This window comes from Miniopterus natalensis, chromosome 5 (genome assembly GCF_054644295.1).
Source record: "Miniopterus natalensis isolate mMinNat1 chromosome 5, mMinNat1.hap1, whole genome shotgun sequence".
NCBI classification, from domain to species: Eukaryota; Metazoa; Chordata; class Mammalia; order Chiroptera; family Miniopteridae; genus Miniopterus; species Miniopterus natalensis.
The window spans coordinates 55,681,828-55,704,063 of record NC_142085.1 but is presented as its reverse complement, the minus strand read 5'-3'; the positions used below and the strand labels follow the sequence as shown (position 1 = coordinate 55,704,063).

The following is a 22,236-nucleotide window of genomic DNA, read 5'->3' as shown; positions in this document are numbered from 1 at the left end:
TACACCCACGATGGAAAATTGAATATTGTCCATCTCACTCTGTGCAGAAGGATAGAGACCAGGAGGCATTTTAATAAAATTATATATACTCCTACATGCTCTGCAACATTGCAAACCTTTCTGTAACAGTGACAGTCACTTCGCCTCAGGCTTCCCAAGTCCTTTTTTTTTTTTTAAAAGAGCATTTCACTCATTAGATTAACCACTGGAGATTAGTCCTGTTTGAGAATTACCCTTTGATAGCTTATCAATGTCTTAGAACCTGTACCGGTTTAACTAGAGGCAGCAGCAAGCTACACAGGTCTCGCTGACACACGTTCCCTTTATTCAGTTAAATCACCTTCCCTTGTTGAGGGGCTTGTTCAGGGGTTTTTGAGAGTCATGGAATAGCCACCCCTTGGGAAGAAAGCTGATTTTCAGGAACCTGTGGATACATAAGACTGTCTCACAATTTGAGATTCATGGTGAGAAAAATAAGGTTTTGAAAAGAGAATGTTAGAATGAGAAATTCTGTGAAGTCCAGCAGGCAAAGGAGATTGCAATCTTAGCAGCCTGGGTGGGCGGGAGCTGTGGTTGTTGGTGGCTCCTCCATAACCTATAGTTAAGTAACGGAAGGAATTTCTGTGGCATGCTTGGCATCCGGATACTCGGTATCCACCCAGGATGAGCAGCCCTGTGACCTTCATGTCGCGAATGACCAGGAAATGGAGGTAGCAAACACTGTACCCGTCCGCCCTCACCCGGCCCTGATGTTGTTCATGTGCTGTCGCTGCGTCAGCTCAGGATGCCTGGAGTGACCCACACACCCCTCCTGCAGAAACTTCTGTATGTGAGCTGGGGTCTGTTTATAAGTACAGTGCACACTGGTTTTCCAGGTAGCCACGTGGAGATGAAAGCTTTGGATGTTCCAGCTGCTGTTGGGCTGAGAAATCTAAGGCTGAAAATTGGCCCCTGTGTTCAACAGAAGAACCTCAACAGAAGAATGGGGATTCTCTTAATATTTCCTCTCCTGGTGGCTGACAGGAGCAAACATAGACTCGGTTTCAACCCCAGTTCTGCCGCTTAACAGCTGTGTGACACTGGCGAGTTACCTGTGTCCCCCCACCCCCCTGTTTCCTCTTTTCCCCCTTCCGGTATTCAAATATTTCATTTCCTTAATCAAAATATTAAAAAAATCTTTTTCCAGCTTCAATGACAAAAAGTATACGTATTTGAGGTATATGCCGCCAGTTTCTTTATTGGTAAAACAGGGATTAAAATAGGGTGAGATGGAGGCACACACAGTGGCCAGCAGGGCCTGGCACGAAGTTTGTGGGCTGCAGATGTTAATGAGGACCCTGGCCTCACTCCCTGCCACACAAGCACCACGTAGTTGTGGGTTTTCCAGGCCTCGCAAATGGGAAATTCCCCAGCTTCCCAAAGAGCATGGTTTCTTTGCTGGCTGGGAGGGAAGGGGCCCACGGTTCTGTGTTCTGGGTTACTTCTGTGCTAATACAGCATCTGTCACCGGTCTATAAATGAACACAGCAATGTTTTCCAAAGAAGATGCACTCTGGGCATCTTGAGTGCCCACAAAGCCCGCCACCCCTTCCTCCCATGTCCTCCCTGTGAGCCTCCCCACCCACCCTCTGCTTTTCCTCACACCACACGTGGCTCATGTGTGTGCTCCCATGATTTTCTGAGAAGACAGTCCTAGTAACTCAGAATTCAGGTCCTAAATTGCCTGCAGTTGTGTCACGTGGTGGTTCAGAAAATACCCTTCCTGCTCACTGAGCCACAACCGGGCAGAGGCCACACCCAGCCCTTCACTCCAGGCCCCTGCCCGGCCTGTAGCCTCCTGGGCTCCCCCGCTCCTACTGCGAGAAATAGGGGTGGGAGGGCGTACTTGTGGATGGCCCTACTGTCCTTGTTCAGCACTAGTCCTTCTGTCTCCTGTTTTTTCATCGACTCCTGTTTTCTTTTCTTCTAGGATTTACTTGTCCTTTTAATGCTTTCTATTTAGCCAGTCTTTGTGGTTTTCTTTCACTTCACCCCCTTTCCCCCCAAATAAATCATTCTCCATCTCCTCCCTCTCCCACCTTTTCTGTCCAGAATGTGCCTTATTTTGTACACTGTACCCCCTCACCAGCCGTTTCTCACTGTCCCTGTCTGTTCTGCTGCGCTCACCTCTTCTGGATTTGAGGGAACTGGTTATATGACCCTGTGGCAGGTTTCCAAGGGCAGTTGCCATACTCGGACCTTCTGGTGAAGCCTGAAGTGCGTCCCCTTGAGAGGCCTCTGAGGGGGCTGGGAATCGGGAGGCCTGAATTTCTGCCTAACGCTGGTCACCCTCTTTTCGGAGATGCAGTTGTGGATTTGACTTGCTAATGGGAAATTCCCACCTGCCTGCCTGTGCCTCCTCTCAGAGACACCCAGATAGGTGATGTCATCAAGCATGAGGTTGACTTGCCTAGAATACAGTGGGAGTCGTATTTGCTAGAATTCACCGCTGGTAAAATCGTTCTCGGACTATCGAAGTTTATGTGTTTACTTTCCCTCAGTATCATCTTGTGTGTTATGTTTTCCAGATAGGAGATAGTTTGGTAAGTCAGAATTATATTCAGTGTTAGTTTCCATTTCAAATCTTAAATTTTCCTTATTAATTCCTCTGAAAATCAGTAGTGCAGGGATGAAAGGCACTCTACCTCTCATAAAGTGAATGTGACATGGTGAGAATAGTGCATCCCATCGTAAGCACTGTGTCCATGTTGCTGTGATTAATGAATTTGGAGGTTACCCTGTGCCTAGACCACCTAGATACTCCTTCTGTCCTGCCCCACCTCCCAGTGCTCCACTCCCTGGTGTAAAACAGGGCCACACGCCGTTCCACAGCTCCTCGGGGTGGTTTACTGAACTTTGTAGGTGGCATCCCTTTTCCTTATAGAAATTTCTTAAGAGATTTCTAGTCCTGCTCTCCTCTGATCCTTCACCAAAATTAGACGGATAATTGTAGTCTGCGTAATCAGTTGTGGGAACCACAGCTCCTCATTGTCGATAGTAAAGGCTGTCGCTGTCACGTGTATTCTTTTCCGCTACCTCATTTACACCTTATCGTTGTTATGGACATGCTGTTATATAACTTGGGGAACCTCAGAGACTTACTGGTCCTTTTAGTCATGGTGTCTGTTCCATTCCAGCTGGGGCAATGGGGGTTGGGCCGGCGCTGCACCAGATCCCATAATCCATACAGGGCACCTTCCACCCCACCCGCCTCACTCCCTCGTCAATAAAAAGAAGGGTTTGGACCAGGTTGTGTGGAGCTCGAGAGCTTTAAAAACCCCACACTGCCTCTTTCTCTGAAAGAGAAAGTTGTTTCTGAAGGAAAGGCTAGACCAGCACCATCCAATAAAAATATAACACAAGCCACATATGTAATTTAAAATTTTTCAGTAGCCGCATTAAAGAAGGTGAAATTAATTTTAGTAAAGTATTTTATTTAGCTCAATAAATAAAAAAAAAATTATTTCAACATGTAATCAACATAAAAAATTACTAATGAGATACTTTACATTCTTTTTGCTATGCTAAGTCTTTGAAATCCAGAGTGTACGTATCCATCTGGACCGGCCACATTTCCAGTCCTCAGTAGCTACGTGGCTAGTGACTATATTCATGGGCAGCACAGGTCTCTTGGTACTACCTGGGGTCCTAAGTCCTCAGCTCGGGTTCACAGGATTCACACAACTTCCATCCTTGGTCAGCCTTTTCATTTTTGTGGCTGGAAATGATAAAGCAGGGTCTAACAGATCATTTAAATTGGAGTCCGTACAAAAGAGTTGATTTTCTTCAGTAATGTTCCCCTAGCACTCTCTGTAAATGCTCTCAGTCGAAGTTGTAAGACCCATTCTGCCCATGTAGAGTCTTGCAGAAGTGCTCCCAGCAAGTGCACAGAAGCTGGGCTGCTTTGAGCAACTGCAAATGAGAATGAGAGGATTTGATTTTCCATGATGTTGCAGAGCAGTGTGGGCTCAACCTTCTATTCCCCCGAGCCAGGGTTCAGAGGGGAGGGGACTTTCTCATGGGGAGGGAAAATTAAGCAACAAGTTAAGCAATAAATCAAGACCTTGTCTTTGTCTTTTCATGTAGTGGAATAGAAGATGAACTCAACTGAATTCAGTGAAGATGTAGAAGAAGGTAAAAAAAACTCTTATTAAAAATTATTTTTAATTTAATATTATTATTGGTCATACATTCACGTGGTTCAAAAATATGAAAAGCCCTGGCCGGTTTGGCTCAGTGGGTAGAGCGTCGGCCCGCACACTGAAGGGTCTAACGTTCGATTCTGGTCAAGGGCATGTACCTTTGTTGCAGGCTGGAGGCAACCAATTGATGTGTCTCTTCTCATCAATGTTTCTCTCACTCTGTCTCTCTCTCTCCCTTCTACTCTCTGAAAAGCAATAGAAAAAATATCTTCACCTGAGGATGGAGATTTTATATACACACACACAAAATGAAAAATGAAAAGTCTCCTTCCCCTGGTACACAACATGCCCCTTATCTATGTGTTTTTCCAGAGTTACTTTTTCTAAAAGCATTTTTTAAAAGTAGTATTTGTTTCCCTCTATCTCCTCTCTCCCCCCCTACCCTCCAAAAAGACTTTAAAACCAGTTTTGAACAAAATGTACTTGGAACAGGGTTTTATTGTATAGCACTAGTGCGGTAAGATAAAAATTGCTTGGTTGGAAGATGCAGTTTCATAGTGACTAGACTTTATCATCTGAGTGGTAGTGTCAAAGGACAGCCCACAAACAGCCTGTCTCTGGGGGTACCCTGCTGCTCTCTAAGCAACCCAACGTTCTTTCCCACTGAGCCCTATCTCTTCTCTGCCACAGTTCTAAAAAATAACACTGTGAAAGTGGAGACGGAGGCTGAAGATGCTGTCCTGGACTGCTCAGTGAATTCCAGATCTTCAGAGAAGCACCCTCTGGACAGCGTCTTCACCACCCTTCAGGACTCCAACAAGCGAAAGCAGCCGGGCAGCGAGGGCCAGCCAGACTCTGTCTCCAGCGTGAAGAGGCGGCGGCTGATTCCCGAGGTGAGGGGGCAGCCTCTGCTGTGTCTGCTTGGGCTCTAACCCTCTAACGAGATGCTGAATCTCTGCTCATGGGACCTGAGCAATTCCTGAACCCCTGGGCATGAGAAGGCTCTTATTTCAGCTGTCCCATCTCTGGCTTGAGTGTCTACAAAGTGTCCTTAACTGGAATCTTGTCTGTGTCTGGGTTCAGTGGGTGGAGGGAGCCTTCATAAGTATCTGCTTCTGAGTTCTTGGTTTTGCCCTGCTCTGCAGGGAAGACAAGAACTTGTTGATGGCAAGCCTGGTTTTCATCGTATACTCTACATGGATTCTCAGGAAAGTGCCAAGGGTTGGCAGGTCTTTTCCTAAATCAAAGTCATCTTTTATGCCTATTAGGGGAGCTTGTTGCCTAAAGAAACTGTTCAGGGAATCTTTTTTGTGAAGTGGAGAATTCTATATCACACTTGTATTCCTAAGTTATCTATTTTATGAATTGACTTTATTTCTTAGTCACCTGGCGGTTTTATTGAACTTTGCCAAATTCTGAGGGAGAAAATGGAACTGATGAGTGAAAGTGGCCCCCTCTAGCAGCCTGAGGTCCAGATGGGAGATAAGACAAGTACACAAAACAGTGAAGACTGAGGAGAGAGAGGGGGCTTTGGGAGATGAGGAGGGGTGTCGCCTGGGATGTCTTGTCATTGAGCCTCCCCATGGACCAGCAGATTACACCTTAAACTCTTAGAACATTTTCCCAAACTCTCTAACCCAGCCACACACACACACACACACACACACACTCACTCACTCACTCACTCTCACTGTCTTAATATACATGTATATAATACATTATAATGAGGACTGACCTGCATTCCACATCATAGAACATTGAGCAATATGTTTATCTGTCTGTCTATCTCTCTATCTATTTATATAGGCCCTCCCCCAAAAAACAGCTTTATTGACATATAACTCACATACTGTACAAGTCACCAATTTAAGTTGTACAAGTCAGTGGTTTTTCATATGTTCACAGAGTTGTACAACCACCACCGCAATAAGTTTTAGAACATTTTCATCACCCCACAAAGAAATCCTGTATCCATTAGCAGCCACTCTCCATTTCGCCCCTCTTCTAGCTCCTGGCAACCATTAGTCTACTTTTTGTCTCTATGGATTTGCATGTTCTGAACATTTGTTACAATTGGAATCATAGAATAGGTGGTCTTTTGTGTCTGGTTTCTTTAATTTAGCAAATGTGTTCAAAGTTCATCAATGCTTTAGCATGTATCAGTACTTCATTCCTTTTTATGGCCTAATAATATTCCATGAAGTGAATATACTATATTTTGTTTATTCATTCATCAGTTGATAGATATTTGACTTGCTTTCACTTTTTGATTATCATAAGTAATACTCAAACAATACATTTTTTAAAATCAATAATGCCCAGCCCGACCAGCGTGGCTCAGGGGTTAAGCAGTGACCTAGGATCCAGGAGATTGTGGTTCAATTCCTGGTCAGGGCACATGTCCAGGTTTCCGGTTCGATCCCCAGCAGGAGGTGTGCAGGAGGCAGCCAGTCAGTGACTCTTTCTTATCATTGATGTTTCTGTCTCTCTCCCTTTCCCTTCCTCTCTCTGAAATCAATAAAAATATATATTTAAAAAATAAATAAAAATAAATCTTTCATGCTTAAAAAAAAAATCTACAATGCCCAGAAGAAAAGTTGAATTTTTATACCTATATGAGCATTTTTTAAATAAAGGATTGATTAGAGATATCCCACCCTTGACTCTGGCTGCCTAAACCAGCCACTGACTGCGTACCTTCTTACTCTGGGGAAATTTGCCTGTGTGAATAACAGTTTCTGGTGCAGTAAGTAGTGACTACAGAATACATCTCAGATTTCTGTCTGTTGAAAGCTACAAGATGGTTAGTAGAATAGCTTCTTTGAAGAACATTTAACCATTTGCCCTTTCTTATGTTTTACTTTAGACCATAATTTATCATTCTTTTCCCTAATGATTGATACTCAGGTGTTTTGCACTTTTATACTATTACAGTAGTGCCACAGGACCATCCATATACATGAATGTAGCACCCCTCCATGAGTGTGCCCGTGGGTTGGGTTCCTAGAGGTTATTCTGAAAGTGTTGAGGAGTTTGCAAAGCACTGTTAAGTTCCTAAGGGAACTCCTGAAAAATTTTCTTCTGTTTGTCGTCTGCTTATGATCAGTCCTACAAAATCCTTCAAGTTTGTGAGTAAAGCCAGAGTTTAAGAAGTGGAACACAAAGTTGAGTCCATTGATTCACTTTTGCTGTGTAACAACTGGCTCCTGCCCCCAAAAAAACCAGAACAAAACAAGAAAACTTTTATTTATTTATTTTATATATCTTTGTTGATTTCAGAGAGAGGAAGGGCGAGGGGGAGAGAGAGATAGAAACACCAATGATGAGTCATTGATCAGCTGCAGCCCGCAACCTGGGCATGTGCCCTGACCGGGAATCAAACCCCGATCGCCTGGATCCCAGGTCGAGGCTCAACCGCTGAGCCACGCCCGGCCGGGCAAAAATTTTTTTTTTTTTTTTTTTTAGAGGGGGGGAGATAGACATTGATTGGTGGCCTTCCGCATGCCAGCTGGGGCTGGGGATTGAACCTGCAACCGAGGTATGTGCCCTTGACCTGGGAATAGAACCCAAGACTCTTTGGTCCACGGGCCAACGCTCTAACCATTGAGCCAACCTGGCCAGGGCTAAAACAGAAACCTTAAAACAGCCACTATTTTTTTCAGAATCATGTGGGTCAGGTGGTGGTTCTCCTGATTTGGCCTGACATGGTTGGGGCGAGGTGGTCTGAGATGAGTTCACTCCCACATCCGGGGCCTCCTCTGAGCTGGTAGGATGACTGCAGCTTCCACTGTGCACTTTCTCACTCTCCAAGAAGCCAGTCCAGGCCTGTTCACATGACATGGAAGAGTTCCTGGGAGCAAGACAGGACAGGCTCTGGAGGGCAGACTTGTCAGGCCTCTGCTTGCGTTGTGTTGGCCAGTGTCCCACTGGTCAAAGCAAGTCATATGGTCAAACCTGGATGCAAGGGGTGGGAAAATAGATCCCACCCCTGATGGCAGGAGCAACAAAGTCTCATTGCAAAGAGGCTTTCACACAGGAGGGGGGACTAGTGTGGCTGTTTTCATAAACAATTACCACAGTAAGAAACCACAGGCTCCTCATCCAGAAGGAATTCTGACCATGTGAAGCCTGGGTTGTGCCCTTTGTGGACAGTCCCAGGTGGTCTCACTGGCTCATTGGACAAATGGTTTTACTCTGTACTTTTGTTCAATACATTTTTGTTGTCATGGCATCCTAGAGAAGGGAGCATCTTCATATTCTTGGAGCAGAAAGGTAAAGAGAAGGTTCTTAGGATTTGTGTTTTAGTTGAACCCTTCAGGATGTGAAGCATGTCAGAAAAGATCTGGCATTGGGCTAGAACTCCCCGTGGTTCATGGTGGGGGAACTGCTTGTACACCACATGAGTGATGTGGTGGGTTTCAAATGCCCCTCTTCAGCTGGTGAGGCAGCCAGCTCTGTTGGGCCAGAGCTTCAGGCATCATCCGAGAATTCTGACACGTTCAGAGAAAAGGGAACCAAAATGTATTTGACTATTTCTAATATGACTGGTTCAATTTACATATTCTAATTGGTCACATAGGTTTACTTTTCAGTGGATTTGCTACAGTTCTGAACCATTACATTTTGGCAAGGAAAAGACATGTTTCCTCCTGCATTTTATTTTGGGCCTTTTATGAGCTTTGTTCATTTTCCTTAGTGTATATAAAGTGAGGTTGATGTCCTGGACCCCTTCCTGTTCTGTGGAAAGAATGTATATAAGTAGAACCTTTTGAAATTCTTGAGGTCCTTGTAGAAGGGTGTCATGTGATTTCAGGGCAGTATTTCCTTCTCAAGTTTGTGTAAGTCGGTTTGTCAGTAAATCAGGAGCCTCAGAACCTGGGGACTGGAGAACAACCCATCAGTTTTATAGTATATGATGACTTTTCAGAATGGTACTAGCTCTCATTCAGAGTGAATAGTCTTCCCCTTCTCCCCTGAATCTTCTCTGATCCTTCTTACACGTGTGGTGGAGGTGGAGGTGGGGAGTGCGTGCGGCTTCTTAAGCACTTTCACTTCAGGGTGAGGCTGGAGGAACCAGGAGGCTGAAATAAGCAGTGATCGAACAGGTGGAGAGGAACTGCGTTAGCAGTTATTGGGGGAGTGGAAGGAGGTAAAGCGGGAGAAATGGTGATGGAAGGAGACTTGACTTGGGGTGGTGAACACACAATACAGTATATAGAGGATGTATTATAGACTTGTACACCTAATGCCTATATAATTTTATTAACTAATGTCACCCCAATAAATTCAATAAAAATTATTTTAAAAAGTAAAACAAACAAAAAAAGTTGAGTGCCTACTTGACAAATACCACCATTCGTTATTTCACTTATGCATATAACAAATCCATGATGAGAGGATTAGTATCTTCACCAGACAGATAAGCACACTCAGGCATGTAAGTTAAAGTGTGAGGGTGCCAGTGGGGCAGCCTTGTTCCTGGTGTGGAATGACTGGGACTCTTGGCTCCTTGCTCCTGGTCCAGGCAGCTGAGCCCCACCTTCTCTGATCCAACCCATAGGAACAGTAAATACCAGAATGAGCCGAGACTCTAGAGTCAGAAAAGGGGGAGTTCTCCATAGGGCCTTTGGCCAATTAGTGACCTCCTAGTCTCAGGTTCCTCCGTGGTGGTGAGGGATGACACTGTTCACCTCATTTTCCATGTGGATCATTGAGATCCACGTAAGGAACCCAGCACAGGGCCTGACCCATCTCAGCCTTCAGAAATGTTTACTTACTGCCCCCCCCATCCCCATATCCAACCCCACCCCTGTGGTCAGTGTTCAGCTGCCTCCCTCTGAAGGAAGCCATTTGATGCCCTTTAGGACACCCCAGGCCTGAGCCCTTGATTCTGAACATCATTTGAGTCGGAACGTAGAAGACCACCTTCTGCCGCCTTCCCCCAAATGCAAGGGAAGAGGGGGAGAGCAAAGTGGGGAGGATTTGAATGGTAGCTGTGATGCTAAAGGTACATGCAGACTTGTATCTGGGCCGATGACTTGTTTATGAGTGACACTTAGTACAATACTAAGAAGAAAAAGAAAATCTCCCTCAAAAAATTTAACAAAAGGCTCTATAAAGACTTACTTGGCACCTCTGCTAGAAAAGGCTTCGTAGCCAAACACAGCAGATGTGGAAGATGAGTAGCCAACATTTTTATTGGAAATCATCTTTTTGTTCACAGAAGCGGGGGCGATATTCAAGAGCTGTGTGCCAGGCAGAAGTTAGCTTTGTTCTCCTGGGGGTTTTTGTTTCTGTGTTTGTTTTTAATCCTAAAGTGTCTCTGTGGTTTGTTTCTGGAGGACAGAAATGCCATTCGTTCGTTCAGTGCAAATGTGCCGAACCCCTCCTCAGTGTCAGTTCCTGTGGGACCAGCCGGAGATTATAATAGTTCCCACAACAAACAGAGCCCATAGACACGATGGCCATTCCCATTTTCACGAGGCTCGGGAAGTCAGCACTACCAAGCCTGCTTCATTCGGAACTGTGCCCTTAAGCACCATCGTGGCCCTAAAGGCTGTGGGGTATTTATAAGATGCTGTGAGGAGCCTTTGAAGACTTTCTGCTCTGATATCTTGCCATCCCTTCTTTTTCTTCTTCCTTCCATTATAGCTGCTTTATCTCTCCAGGTTCTCATTTTTTCAGGCATCATGGCACACAGTCCTGATCCTCACCATACACTGTTGGCAGTGTAAGGATGACCACAAGGGGAAGAGCCTCGAGGGCAAAGATTGTGTCTCGCTCGTTCCTGGAGGGCCCACGGCCTTGCACAGTGCCTTGCAGATGGGCACTCAGTAATATTTTATTCACTTGGTGGTGTAGAGAGCCCTTCTGTACCTTATTGCTAAACTATATCTGATCAATTGATGATGATGATGGTGATGATAGGTGAAGAAGAGAGCTCTGTTGAAAATGAAACACGTGTCACCCCTGCTTCAGGTATTTGGAGGGGGTGGTGATATGAGGCCCCCAGGAGGCATTTCACACTGTCTGCCCTTGATGCCACATTAATTCTCCACTCCCTACTCTCTCGAAGGCATGCTGCTTTCTTGGTGTTCCAGTTTGCTGGCTCTCTGGGCACCATTTAGCAGCTCATCATTCATTGAACTGAATTCAGTGACTGCTCTTGGATTTGGAGTTCTGAGAAAGCTGTTTAATCCATAGAGCATCTCCATGGTGACCCAGTCCCTGGGATGTCGCTGAGCACAGACATGTGGAATCTCCCCTAAGTATTCTGCTTACCCCTCACTTGTAACCCAACATCAACCTCTTTTTGTTCAGATTCTTCAGCTGAGAGATTTGGGCATCCCCTTTTGAGTCTAAGGGTGTTGGTGGTAGAATGAAATGCCCTGATCAAATCCAGGATAGATGCTGGCACTGCAGAGCCTAAGCTATGCCGCCGAGCTCCCATATGGTTGGAAGATGAGCCTCAGAGAATTGTGAATGGTGTCAGCCAGACGCCCAGTGCCAAGTAGCACAGATTTAAGATTTCTTGATACTCCTAGACAGCTGAGCAGAGATTTTATCAGTGGCTGCAAATGCAGCCAGCCCGTCATCGCCTTGTCAGCATTTGTGGAATTAATTGGAGCGCTGAGTTGACAGAACACCGGTGTGGAGATGTCTAAGAACCTTGTCTTTGGTACTTGTGTTATGTTTTGTGTTAAATTGTGTATCTAAGGTCTCTGGGAGTGAGAAATGTTGCCCTCTACTGGGACTCTAACTTAATTTTTCATTCAAGCCGGTTAGCCAAAAATGTTTCAGCGGGTGGCAGTATTTCTTACATGCTTGGTAGAAACTGAAATGTTTTTATTAATGAGGCTGAATATTGAGAGTTATAGGGGGGATTTCCAGTTCCAACCTACTCTGGCCTTTTGCCTGCTGTGGGGGTGGGGGAGTCAGAGGACTTCTTTTGCTGCTGGTATTTAGACAGTTCACTCTGCTTACTTTCTACGCTGGGGATTGGTTAGGTCAGACCTCCCTCTAGAACATGTGCTCACAGCATGTGCGTTTCTGGTGATCTCTCTGCACAGAATCTCTTTAGAAATATTAGTGGGGTCACTGGTTGTAAAGCAAAGGCCCAGATTCTAAAATCACTCCCAATGCAGTTATGATTTCTTTAGTGATGGGCATTGCAAACTCAAATTTCTCTATATTGGTAAAACCTCATGTAATCTCGATCCACGGGACCTTCAGAATTGTTTTGTTGTAATAGAATTTAATGGTGCATAAGTTGCTAAAAGTCTAATTCACAGTTTGTAGGAATTACAAGTAAGGCACTTTGAATTTATTTGGGCGGTGCTTTGAACAGTGATCACAGTCCTAAATCCACCTTATAGAGAAATACGGCTCACATATATGGACTTACATGTAATTATGAAGCTACACACAGAGAAATGAAATAAAACTTTCCTGAATTTAATTACTGTGTGCAATGCACTCTGGTATTTTCTATCCTATTTTCTTTTTTTTTCTTTCTTTCTTCCAGACTCTTATTTCACACTTTGCCTTTCCCTCCCTCTTTCTTCTTATGCTAGTCATGATCCATTAAGTTAATTTCACCCCTTATTAATGGGCCATGACCCACAGTTCCAAACACGCTGCATTAGGGGTAAAGATTTCCAACTATCTCTATCCCTTCCTTTTTCCAAGTTTCTGGTGTGTGTATGTGTGTGGGGGCTGCAGGGGAGGGGGGAGCTTTCTTCCTTCCTTCCTAAAACTTTGCTTTCTGCCTGATAGCAGAACAAAAGAACATATACATACAAAGAGTTTAAATTTCCACCTTCAGCTCAGTTGTCCTGTACTCCTCCCCTGGCAAACAGACCTCTTAAGAGTCACCTTCCAAGAATGACTTATCCTGCTCTTGGTGCTGTAGGCAAGTTCTCTTGTTTACTGGTTGAGGTAATCATTACAACTAGTTTTATAAAAGGCCTATAGTATTACCTCTGCTCTGGCTCAGGAGTAACACTGTTTAATAATAACCATATTGTAATAATAAATATTAAGTACTTGTGTACATTATCTCTTTAGGTCTTTACAACCCCCGTGAGACAGATACCATTATTTATCTCTGAGTTACACACAGGAAGTTGAGACATGAAAGGTCATGTAACTTGGCCAAGGTCACACAACATCCACTCCATTCGCCTCTCTACAGTCAGGTTATTCATGAAGCGAGTGGCCTCTCTGAACTGCTCTGTCTTAAGCGTGTATTTGAGAGGAGTAGAACCCCTTGCCCTGCTTTAAACATCCATGTATGTGGTTGATTAACATTCATTGAGCTCTGCTGTGTCCCAGGCACTGTGCTAGGCACTGGGGGTAGACCAGGAATGGCCTGGTCCTGTCATGTAACCATCCTGCAGTGGGATGAGGTTGGGGACAGCTTGGTGAGGAAACCCCAGAAGGGAGTGGGGCAAGGGGGCACGCTCCCCCACCCCAGCATGCCCCTCATCCTTCGCTCTTGAGTTTGGCGGTGGTGGGATACAGGAGGGCCAGATGCCTCTGACCTTTCATCTGCTTCGACAGACAACCCCTGAGAAAGTACTGGGCAGGTCTGTGGGATAATGAAAACACAAGAATTCCTGTATCTTCAGGTTCCTAGGAGAGTAAAGTAGCTTTTCTTTTGTGTGGTTATCAACAGAGATGTAAGAGAAAAATTAACCTTTCTGTAATATGAGTCACATTATTTTGTTATCTAAGAGGGTCAAGGAAGTAATTGATTAAATGAAAAATAACGTGGGAGGTTCAGAAGGATCAAAGTTTTTGGTTTATGTGGCCTTATGGCCTGTCTTTACCCTAGGCCTTCGTGTTCTCAGCACCATGTTGCTTACCTGCCTTTGTAAACCTGGCCTCTTGAAATTGTCTCTTTGCCCTGCAAGAGAAAAAAACCTCATGTACTGTTTGATGCTGGCATTAGTTATCTGAAGGCTTACAAATGACATTGAATCTGTCTGGATGAGAAAAACTGAGAGCAACCACCTTCCTCAAGGCCCTGGAGAGGAATCACAGCACACCCGGGGAACTTGTTAGAAATGCAGACCCAGGGATCAGAATCTGCAGGTGACTCATACTAGGGTTTCAGAAGCAGTGGCAGGGCCAGCCTAAGCCAACCGTGTTTTCCAGGTGTGGAAGCATCCTAAGGGTACACTTTGTTCCTGTCTATCCTGCATTTGCCTGGGGCACATGCATGTCAGTGGGAGCAAATGCTTTGCTTCAACCCTGCCTGCTCCCCTGACATCCACCAGTGCTCGCCAGTTAGCTCTTCTGCTCAGTTAAACCTTCAAAAATATATTCCCGAACATTTTGGGGTCAAATTCAACATTTGTCGAAAACAGCTTTATAAAGTTAGGACTGAAATACAATGAATGGCACATACAGTGTACCATTTGGTAAGTTTTGACCCATGTACATCAGTAAAGCCATCTCCATGATCAAGATGATAAACATATCCATCATCAGCTTTAAATCATCCACATTAGAGCTTTATGCCCTTTTGCATCTTCCCTGCACCCTCACATAACCACTAATCTGCTTTCTGTCACTATAGACAAGTTTGCATTTTCTAGAAATTTATGTTAGTAGAATCATACGGTGTGGCCTCTTTTGTTTGTCTGGCTTCTTTTAGCATAATTTGAGATTTATGAGTACCATGTGTAACAATTTTATTCTGAATAGTATTCCATTGTATGAATATAACAGTTTGTTTATATGCTTGTTAATAAAAAATTGGGTTGTTTCCAGTTTGGGGCTATTTACAAATAGGGCTGCCATGAACATGTGCTTAGAAGTATTTATTTATATGATCTTGTGCTTTCATTTTGCTTGGTAAATAAATACCTAGGAATGGAATACCTGGATCATATGGTCCATGTAAAGTACCAAGTGCTTTCCAAAGTGGTTATACCATTTTACATCCTCAGCAGCAGAGTCTGAGGGTTCCAGTTCCTTCACCTCCTCTCCAACACTCCATATTGTCTGCATTTTTTATTATACCCATTCTAGTGGGGGTGATGTGGCATTTCACTGTGGTTTTCATTTGCATGTCATTAATAAGCATCTTTTATGTGCTTATTTGCCGTTAATATATCTTCTTTGAAGTAGTTGTTGAAATAGTTAATTGAGCCATCTGTTATCATATTTGAGAGTTCTTTGAGTATTCTGGGTTCAAGTCCTTTATCAGATAAATCATTTACCAATATTTTCTTCCAATCTGGGCTTGTTTTTCTTTCTTTCAGCAGTGTCCTTCAAAGAGCAGAAGTTTTCTATTTTGACGAAGTCCAACTTATCAATTTGTTCTCTTATGGTTATGGATCGTGCTTATAGTGTTCTAAGAAATATTTGCCTTAAACCAAGGTCACAGAGGATTTCTCTTATGTTTTCTTCTGGAAGTGTCAGAATTTTAAATTAGGTTTCTATTTAGGTCCGCGATCCATTTTGAGTTCATTTTTGTATATGGAACATGGTAGAATGAATCAGCATCATTTGTGGAAAAGATTATCCTTTCTCCACTGACTTGCCTGTGAACCTTTTTTGAAAATCACCTGTCCATATATGTAAATAAGCCTCTTAAAACATTGAGGGCCTGACAATAGGGAAAACTACTGAGGAAAGCACTGAGAACTGGGTTCTCAATGGTCAGGGTGACTGCTCTCCAGTGGTGGAGTTTGGAGTCCAGCCTTGGGGTCCTTAAAGAGTATCTTGGGCTTCTCTGGGAGTGGCAACAATGGACCTGCAGAGTGTACCGTCCTTGAGCAGGTGGAGGAGCCCGGCCCTCAAATCTTTTCTGGTAGGGCTGAATTCTCCCACAGGCCTCTGTTGAGCAAGGCTGAACAAATACATAGCAAGTACCCTTCTAGATGCATAAGATACATGTTAATTCATTACATACAGTGGGTGACTTAGGACATTGGGGCTTAATTCTCTCCTGGAATTCTGGTTGAGAAGGGCTGCTGGACCAACAAGGAGACCAAGACTTAGAAACCTGGGAGGCCCCATCATTTCACGGAATCTCACAGTAGCATGGGCTCTGGAAAATTCTGGGCTAGCCCTTTTCCAATCCAAGATAAGATGTGATTTCAGGCCTTGGTAGAGTTGGCAGCACACTGCCACTGTCTAGACCCCATTCTTCTGTGCCCACCACTGTGCATCTCAACTGTCCTGAGTGGAGACACCTGTTCTCCTAGAGGCTGCAGACTGAAGGACACACTGGAGCTGCTGGAGGCTGGAGTCATCGCCCCTGTGTGAGAACAGCTGAGCCTCGGGTCAGTGAGGTGACCTGCCCATAGCAGGGGTACCACAGGAGCTCCTTGTTCCCATGGTCTCTCTCCCATCTCAAGCGAGGTTCTTGCCCGTCTTTGCCAGCATTTGTGCTTCATCTCCTGTCAGGCCCATGGGCAGGAATTCCAGCGTTGGTGTCCTACATCAATTCGAAGCCTCCTGGGTCCAGTCTGAGCCTCTCTCGGGATATAGGCATAAGCAGGTTTGTATTGGGATGCAGGTGTGTATTCGTGGTGCATCCTGGACAGGCAGAGTGACTCCAGGGCGAGGGAAGCAGCTGCTCACATGCTTCTGCGATTGACCTTGGCCCCTGTGTGTATGACTCAGACCTGTGTCTGGTGTAGTAAATCAGAGCAACCCCCTAATACAGCTTTTGTTTTCTAGGCGCTCCTAGCAGGCATGAGGAACCGGGAGAATAGCTCGCCCTGCCAGGGCAATGGGGAGCAGGCCGGCAGGGGCAAGAACTTGGTCTCCATGTGGCCAGGTGAGGAGGAGCCCTGCAATGATGTGACCACCCCCTCCTACAAGAAGCCTCTGTATGGCATCTCACACAAGATCATGGAGAAGAAGAACCCTCCTGCGGGGGATGTGCTCAGCACGTATGAGCTCTTGGAGAAGGCAAACCCCAGCAACAGCCCTTCACCGCTGCGGCTCCTAAACGAGACACAGAAGCGGGACAGTGGCAGTGTGGCCCCTACCACCGACGGTGACCCCAACATCTACTTTCTGATCCAGAAGATGTTCTACATGCTCAATACGCTCTCCTCCAACATGTCCCAGCTGCACAGCAAGGTGGACCTGCTGTCCCTGGAGGTGAGCCGCATCAAGAAGCAGGTGAGCCCCACAGAGATGGTGGCCAAGTTCCAGCCGCCCCCCGAGTACCAGCTGACAGCCGCAGAGCTCAAGCAGATCGTGGACCAGAGCCTGTCGGGCGGCGACCTGGCCTGCCGCCTGCTGGTGCAGCTCTTCCCCGAGCTCTTCAGCGACGTGGACTTCTCTCGAGGCTGCAGTGCCTGCGGCTTTGCAGCCAAGCGGAAGCTGGAGTCGCTGCACCTGCAGCTCATACGCAACTATGTGGAGGTCTACTACCCCTCAGTGAAGGACACTGCTGTGTGGCAGGCAGAGTGCCTGCCCCAGTTGAATGACTTCTTCAGCCGCTTCTGGGCCCAGCGGGAAATGGAGGACAGCCAGCCGGGGGGCCAGGTCTCCAGCTTCTTTGAGGCTGAGCAGGTGGACCCCGGCCACTTCCTGGACAGCAAAGACCAGGAGGAGGCCCTGTCCTTGGATCGGAGCAGCACCATCGCCTCAGACCACGTGGTGGACACTCAGGACCTCACCGAGTTCCTGGACGAAGCCTCCTCGCCAGGCGAGTTTGCGGTCTTCCTTCTGCACCGGCTTTTCCCTGAGCTCTTTGACCACCGAAAGCTGGGGGAGCAGTACAGCTGTTATGGGGATGGCGGCAAGCAGGAGCTGGACCCGCAGCGGCTGCAGATCATCCGCAACTACACAGAGATCTACTTCCCCGACATGCAGGAGGAGGAGGCCTGGCTGCAGCAGTGTGCCCAGCGCATCAACGATGAGCTGGAGGGCCTGGGGCTGGATGGGGGCAGCGAGGGTGAGCCCCCGAGGGACGACTGCTACGACTCCTCCAGCTTGCCCGACGACATCTCCGTGGTCAAGGTGGAGGACAGCTTTGAGGGCGAGCGGCCCGGCCGGCGGTCCAAGAAGATCTGGCTGGTGCCCATTGACTTTGATAAGCTGGAGATCCCGCAGCCCGACTTCGAGGTGCCGGGCGCCGACTGCCTGCTCAGCAAGGAGCAGCTGCGCAGCATCTATGAGAGCAGCCTGTCCATCGGCAACTTCGCCTCACGCCTGCTGGTGCACCTCTTCCCCGAGCTCTTCACCCACGAGAACCTGCGCAAACAGTACAACTGCAGCGGCTCCCTGGGCAAGAAGCAGCTGGACCCATCCCGCATCAGGCTCATTCGCCACTATGTGCAGCTGCTCTACCCCCGGGCCAAGAACGACCGCGTCTGGACGCTGGAGTTTGTGGGCAAACTGGACGAGCGCTGCCGGCGCCGGGACACAGAGCAGAGGCGCTCCTACCAGCAGCAGCGCAAGGTCCACGTGCCAGGCCCTGAGTGCAGAGACCTGGCGAACTATGCAATCAACCCCGAGAGGTTCCGAGAGGAATTTGAGGGGCCCCCGCTACCCCCCGAAAGAAGCAGCAAGGACTTCTGCAAGATCCCTCTGGACGAGCTGGTGGTGCCCTCGCCCGACTTCCCGGTGCCTTCGCCGTACCTGCTGTCAGACAAGGAGGTGCGCGAGATCGTGCAGCAGAGCCTGTCCGTGGGCAACTTCGCCGCCCGGCTCCTCGTCAGGCTCTTCCCCGAACTCTTCACCGCCGAGAACCTCCGGCTGCAGTACAACCACTCCGGGGCCTGCAACAAGAAGCAGCTGGACCCCACGCGGCTCAGGCTCATCCGCCACTACGTGGAGGCAGTGTACCCCGTGGAGAAGATGGAGGAGGTGTGGCATTACGAATGTATCCCCAGCATCGATGAACGGTGCCGCCGGCCCAACAGAAAAAAATGTGACATCCTGAAGAAAGCCAAGAAAGTGGAGAAGTGATGGGTACCCTGGGGCCTGGGCCTTCTTTCGGAGCACGTGTATGGTATCCACAGACACGCACCTTATGTCAGTGGGAAGTGGCTTATTACTTTTGCACACATGAACACCCACCCAACCACAAGAAAGAAGCCTTACATTTGGTCTCTCCTACTTCCAGCCTTTGTCCTGAGTTCCCCAGGGGTGCAGCCCCTGTGAGAGCAGAGAGGCCTCAGGAGCAGGGCTTCTCTCTCCTTGGCTGTGCCCTCCCCTCTTCTCAATTTGAAACGCAAATTCAGCAACTCCCTTGTTCCTCTTCCCACATTTTACATCTTCCATTTTTATCAATTGTTTTTTAATTAAAAGGAAACCCTTTTTAAAAGATCATTGGGCTCTTTGGGGGCCACTTTGCTTAGGAAAAAAAAAATCTTTTAAATATTCATGGTGAAATACTGTTAGAAGGCTTCAGTGGCTGAGGTTTCTTTTTAAGATGGTTTCAGGTTTATGAAATTTTGAGAATGGCCATGTTTATGCATGAGGGCTAATAACAGCTTCAGGGGGCATAGAGACTGGCCTGACTGACCTTGTCTTTTACATCTGATTTTGGAAGAGTCAAGATGCCCCTTGGATGGCAGTAGAGGGGGTGGGATAGCGCGATGTCCTTCCCGACCATGGCCGCTTTCTCCCTTCTGCTGTGGTGTGAGGAAGGGGCGTACTTGTGGCCTAGCCTGTTCGTCGTTGCTGGGCCGGTAGAATGTTGTGCTCACTCTCTGTAGACAAGAACACTGGATGATGATGATGATGATGATATGAATGTAGATAGACGTGGAAACACGTTCACAATGTCATTTGAGCTGTGTCCTTCCACTGCCCCCTTCCCTCTCCACATGAGGATGCTAGTTGGAGGGGCAGACACATTTCTTTGGAGAACAGTGTGTGTGAATAATTGGCTTCTTGTTTGATGTAAGGATGGGTCCCTTTGGACTCACCAAGAACTGTTTACTTTCTGTGTTTGTATTTGTACGAAGCCTAGGTTCTGGGAGCTTATGGTGACTTCACCACACCTCCGTGTTGGCTCCTCCAGTCAGTATGCATCCTCGTTCCTCAGGGCAGGCCCAGACCCTTGGGCCCTCTTGGGGATACCTGGTATTGGAAGGACACAGATCATCTCAAGTGAGGCTCCCATGTCCCTTTCCAGGGTCCATGCAGAGCTTCCCCCTCAGACCCTCTAGAAGGTCCTACTGTCCTGTATCTGGCTGTTCCCTTGGCCTTGGCCTGAGATGTTTCTTCTCTCCCCACTGGTTGGGAAGGTCAGACTGCTTCAGGCCGGTGGCATGTTCTCCAGGAGTTCCAACCAGGAAATTGCCCAATAGTTAAAGTCCTTGGAAATAATACTTTTATGTACCAGACTTTGGGAGCCAAATGCCTAAGAGGGAAAGGAAACAGTCTAACTCAAACTGAATGCATTATACCAGAAACCTGGAAAAATGAGTGAATCACACAGGGTACTCATAAAACCCTGTGGCTTAATAATTGGCTACCTTAAAATGCAGAAACAATCTGTGAATTGTCTTTGTACAGCTGATAAGGACTTCAGTTCCCGTAGCTGTATGACAGAATTTTGCCTGCACCCAACAGGCTTTTTTAAAATATATATGACAGGATTTTGAACAATGTATATGTGCTGATCTGACTTTAGTAAATTTGCTTTTAAATGCCATTTACAGATTATTTCTGTTGAAACTGCAGGACTAAATTATTGAAATTTAGAAGTGCACAGGGATTTCATGACTCTCTCACCCACCCATACATGCACACACACATTTGTTATTAAAATGAGGTGAGATGACGGGGACCTACATAAACAAGTTCAACCTCTTTGTGCCTGGAAAGAAGGGACTGGAGCAACCAGGAGGCTCACTCCCCCCCCCACACACACCTGGGCCTTTCTCTATGCCTTAGTCTCCCCAACACAAAAATGCATGCATGCACATACACACATGCACACGCACACGTGCACACACACGCCCTACCCAAAGATGGCAGTGGCACTCGCCCACCAGCCCTGCTGACTGGAGGGTGCCCTGGAATTCGTTCTGGTCTCTAGGATGTATCCAAGAGGATTCCAAGCCATGTGAAAATTGTTCTGCTTTCTAGAGGGTAGAATGTGACCCTGCAACTTCAGAAGCACAATCATTTATTAATAATTTTTAAAAATCCTATCTACCCATGTTAAAAAAAATCAACAGTTCTAGGTTCTAAGGATGAAATACATCTCTGTAACCTAGAGCATGTTCAGTTTTTGGAAACCATATTTTGGTGGTTCCCAATACCCTTCTGCATAGGGCTTCTTCTCCCCACCCCTCCAAATCTTAGAGTCCCGTTCAGTGAAGAGAGGTGGCCACACTCTGGGAGCTGTTTCCTGTCCCTCTGACTGTCAATCAGGAAGCGCAAGCAGGCCCTGTGTCTCTCTGTGTGGTGTCCTCAGTTCTCCAGCCATGCAGGTGGGCTCCAAGGGCAGTTTTTTACATGAAGCAATACAAGTACAAAATACTTATTTTTTCCAAAATATGATGTTTTCCATAAAATCTGTTGGCAAATCCCTTCCTTCTCTCTGTCTAAATTTTTTTGGTTTTTACATGTTTTTCGGATTTTTTTTTTTATTGCCTTGTATCCGGAGAACTAAAGAATTAGCACAGACATATTCTGATCTTAAGTAAAATAGCAAGTCACAATAGGTGTTAGTGCCCCTCATTTTCTGTGTTAGTAACTTTTAAAAGAATGTATGAAGATAGTCATGAATGTACTAAGTGTTCTAATCCTGCTTCAGTTCACTTTGGCTGTGTCTACATGACAACAACCATTTGACAGGGAATAAAGTCGTGTCTCGTGTCGTGGGCGTTAATGTGCCCCTCCCCATTCAGTGTCCGCCCTGTACCTTCCTTTAAGTGTTTGGTGGGGGGAGGGGAATCACATCAGCAGCAATCATCACCCAACCAATGGGATCTACTTAGTGATGAACGGAGTAGCTGTTTAAATGGTAAGAGTCACTGGCTGACCATACCACAGCGTGGCCGCCAGGTTCCTGGAGAGATGGCCTCAGTCTCCACCTTTCCCCCAAATGTTTGCCTCTTGC

General features: G+C 46.5%; 1 protein-coding gene across 2 annotated transcripts in view; it reads left to right on the top strand.

The window, feature by feature from the left end:
- BEND3 (BEN domain containing 3) overlaps positions 1-22,019 on the top strand; it is a 31,819-nt gene extending 9,800 nt beyond the window's left edge. For both annotated transcript variants that reach the window (XM_087817539.1, XM_016217541.2), the window contains exons 2-4: positions 4,126-4,173; positions 4,872-5,074; positions 16,878-22,019. In XM_087817539.1, the coding sequence (XP_087673665.1) occupies positions 4,137-4,173; positions 4,872-5,074; positions 16,878-19,124 (2,487 nt within the window). In that variant the 5' untranslated portion in view covers positions 4,126-4,136 and the 3' untranslated portion in view covers positions 19,125-22,019. The remainder of the gene's footprint in view (positions 1-4,125; positions 4,174-4,871; positions 5,075-16,877) is intronic.
- Positions 22,020-22,236: the final 217 nt, after the last annotated feature.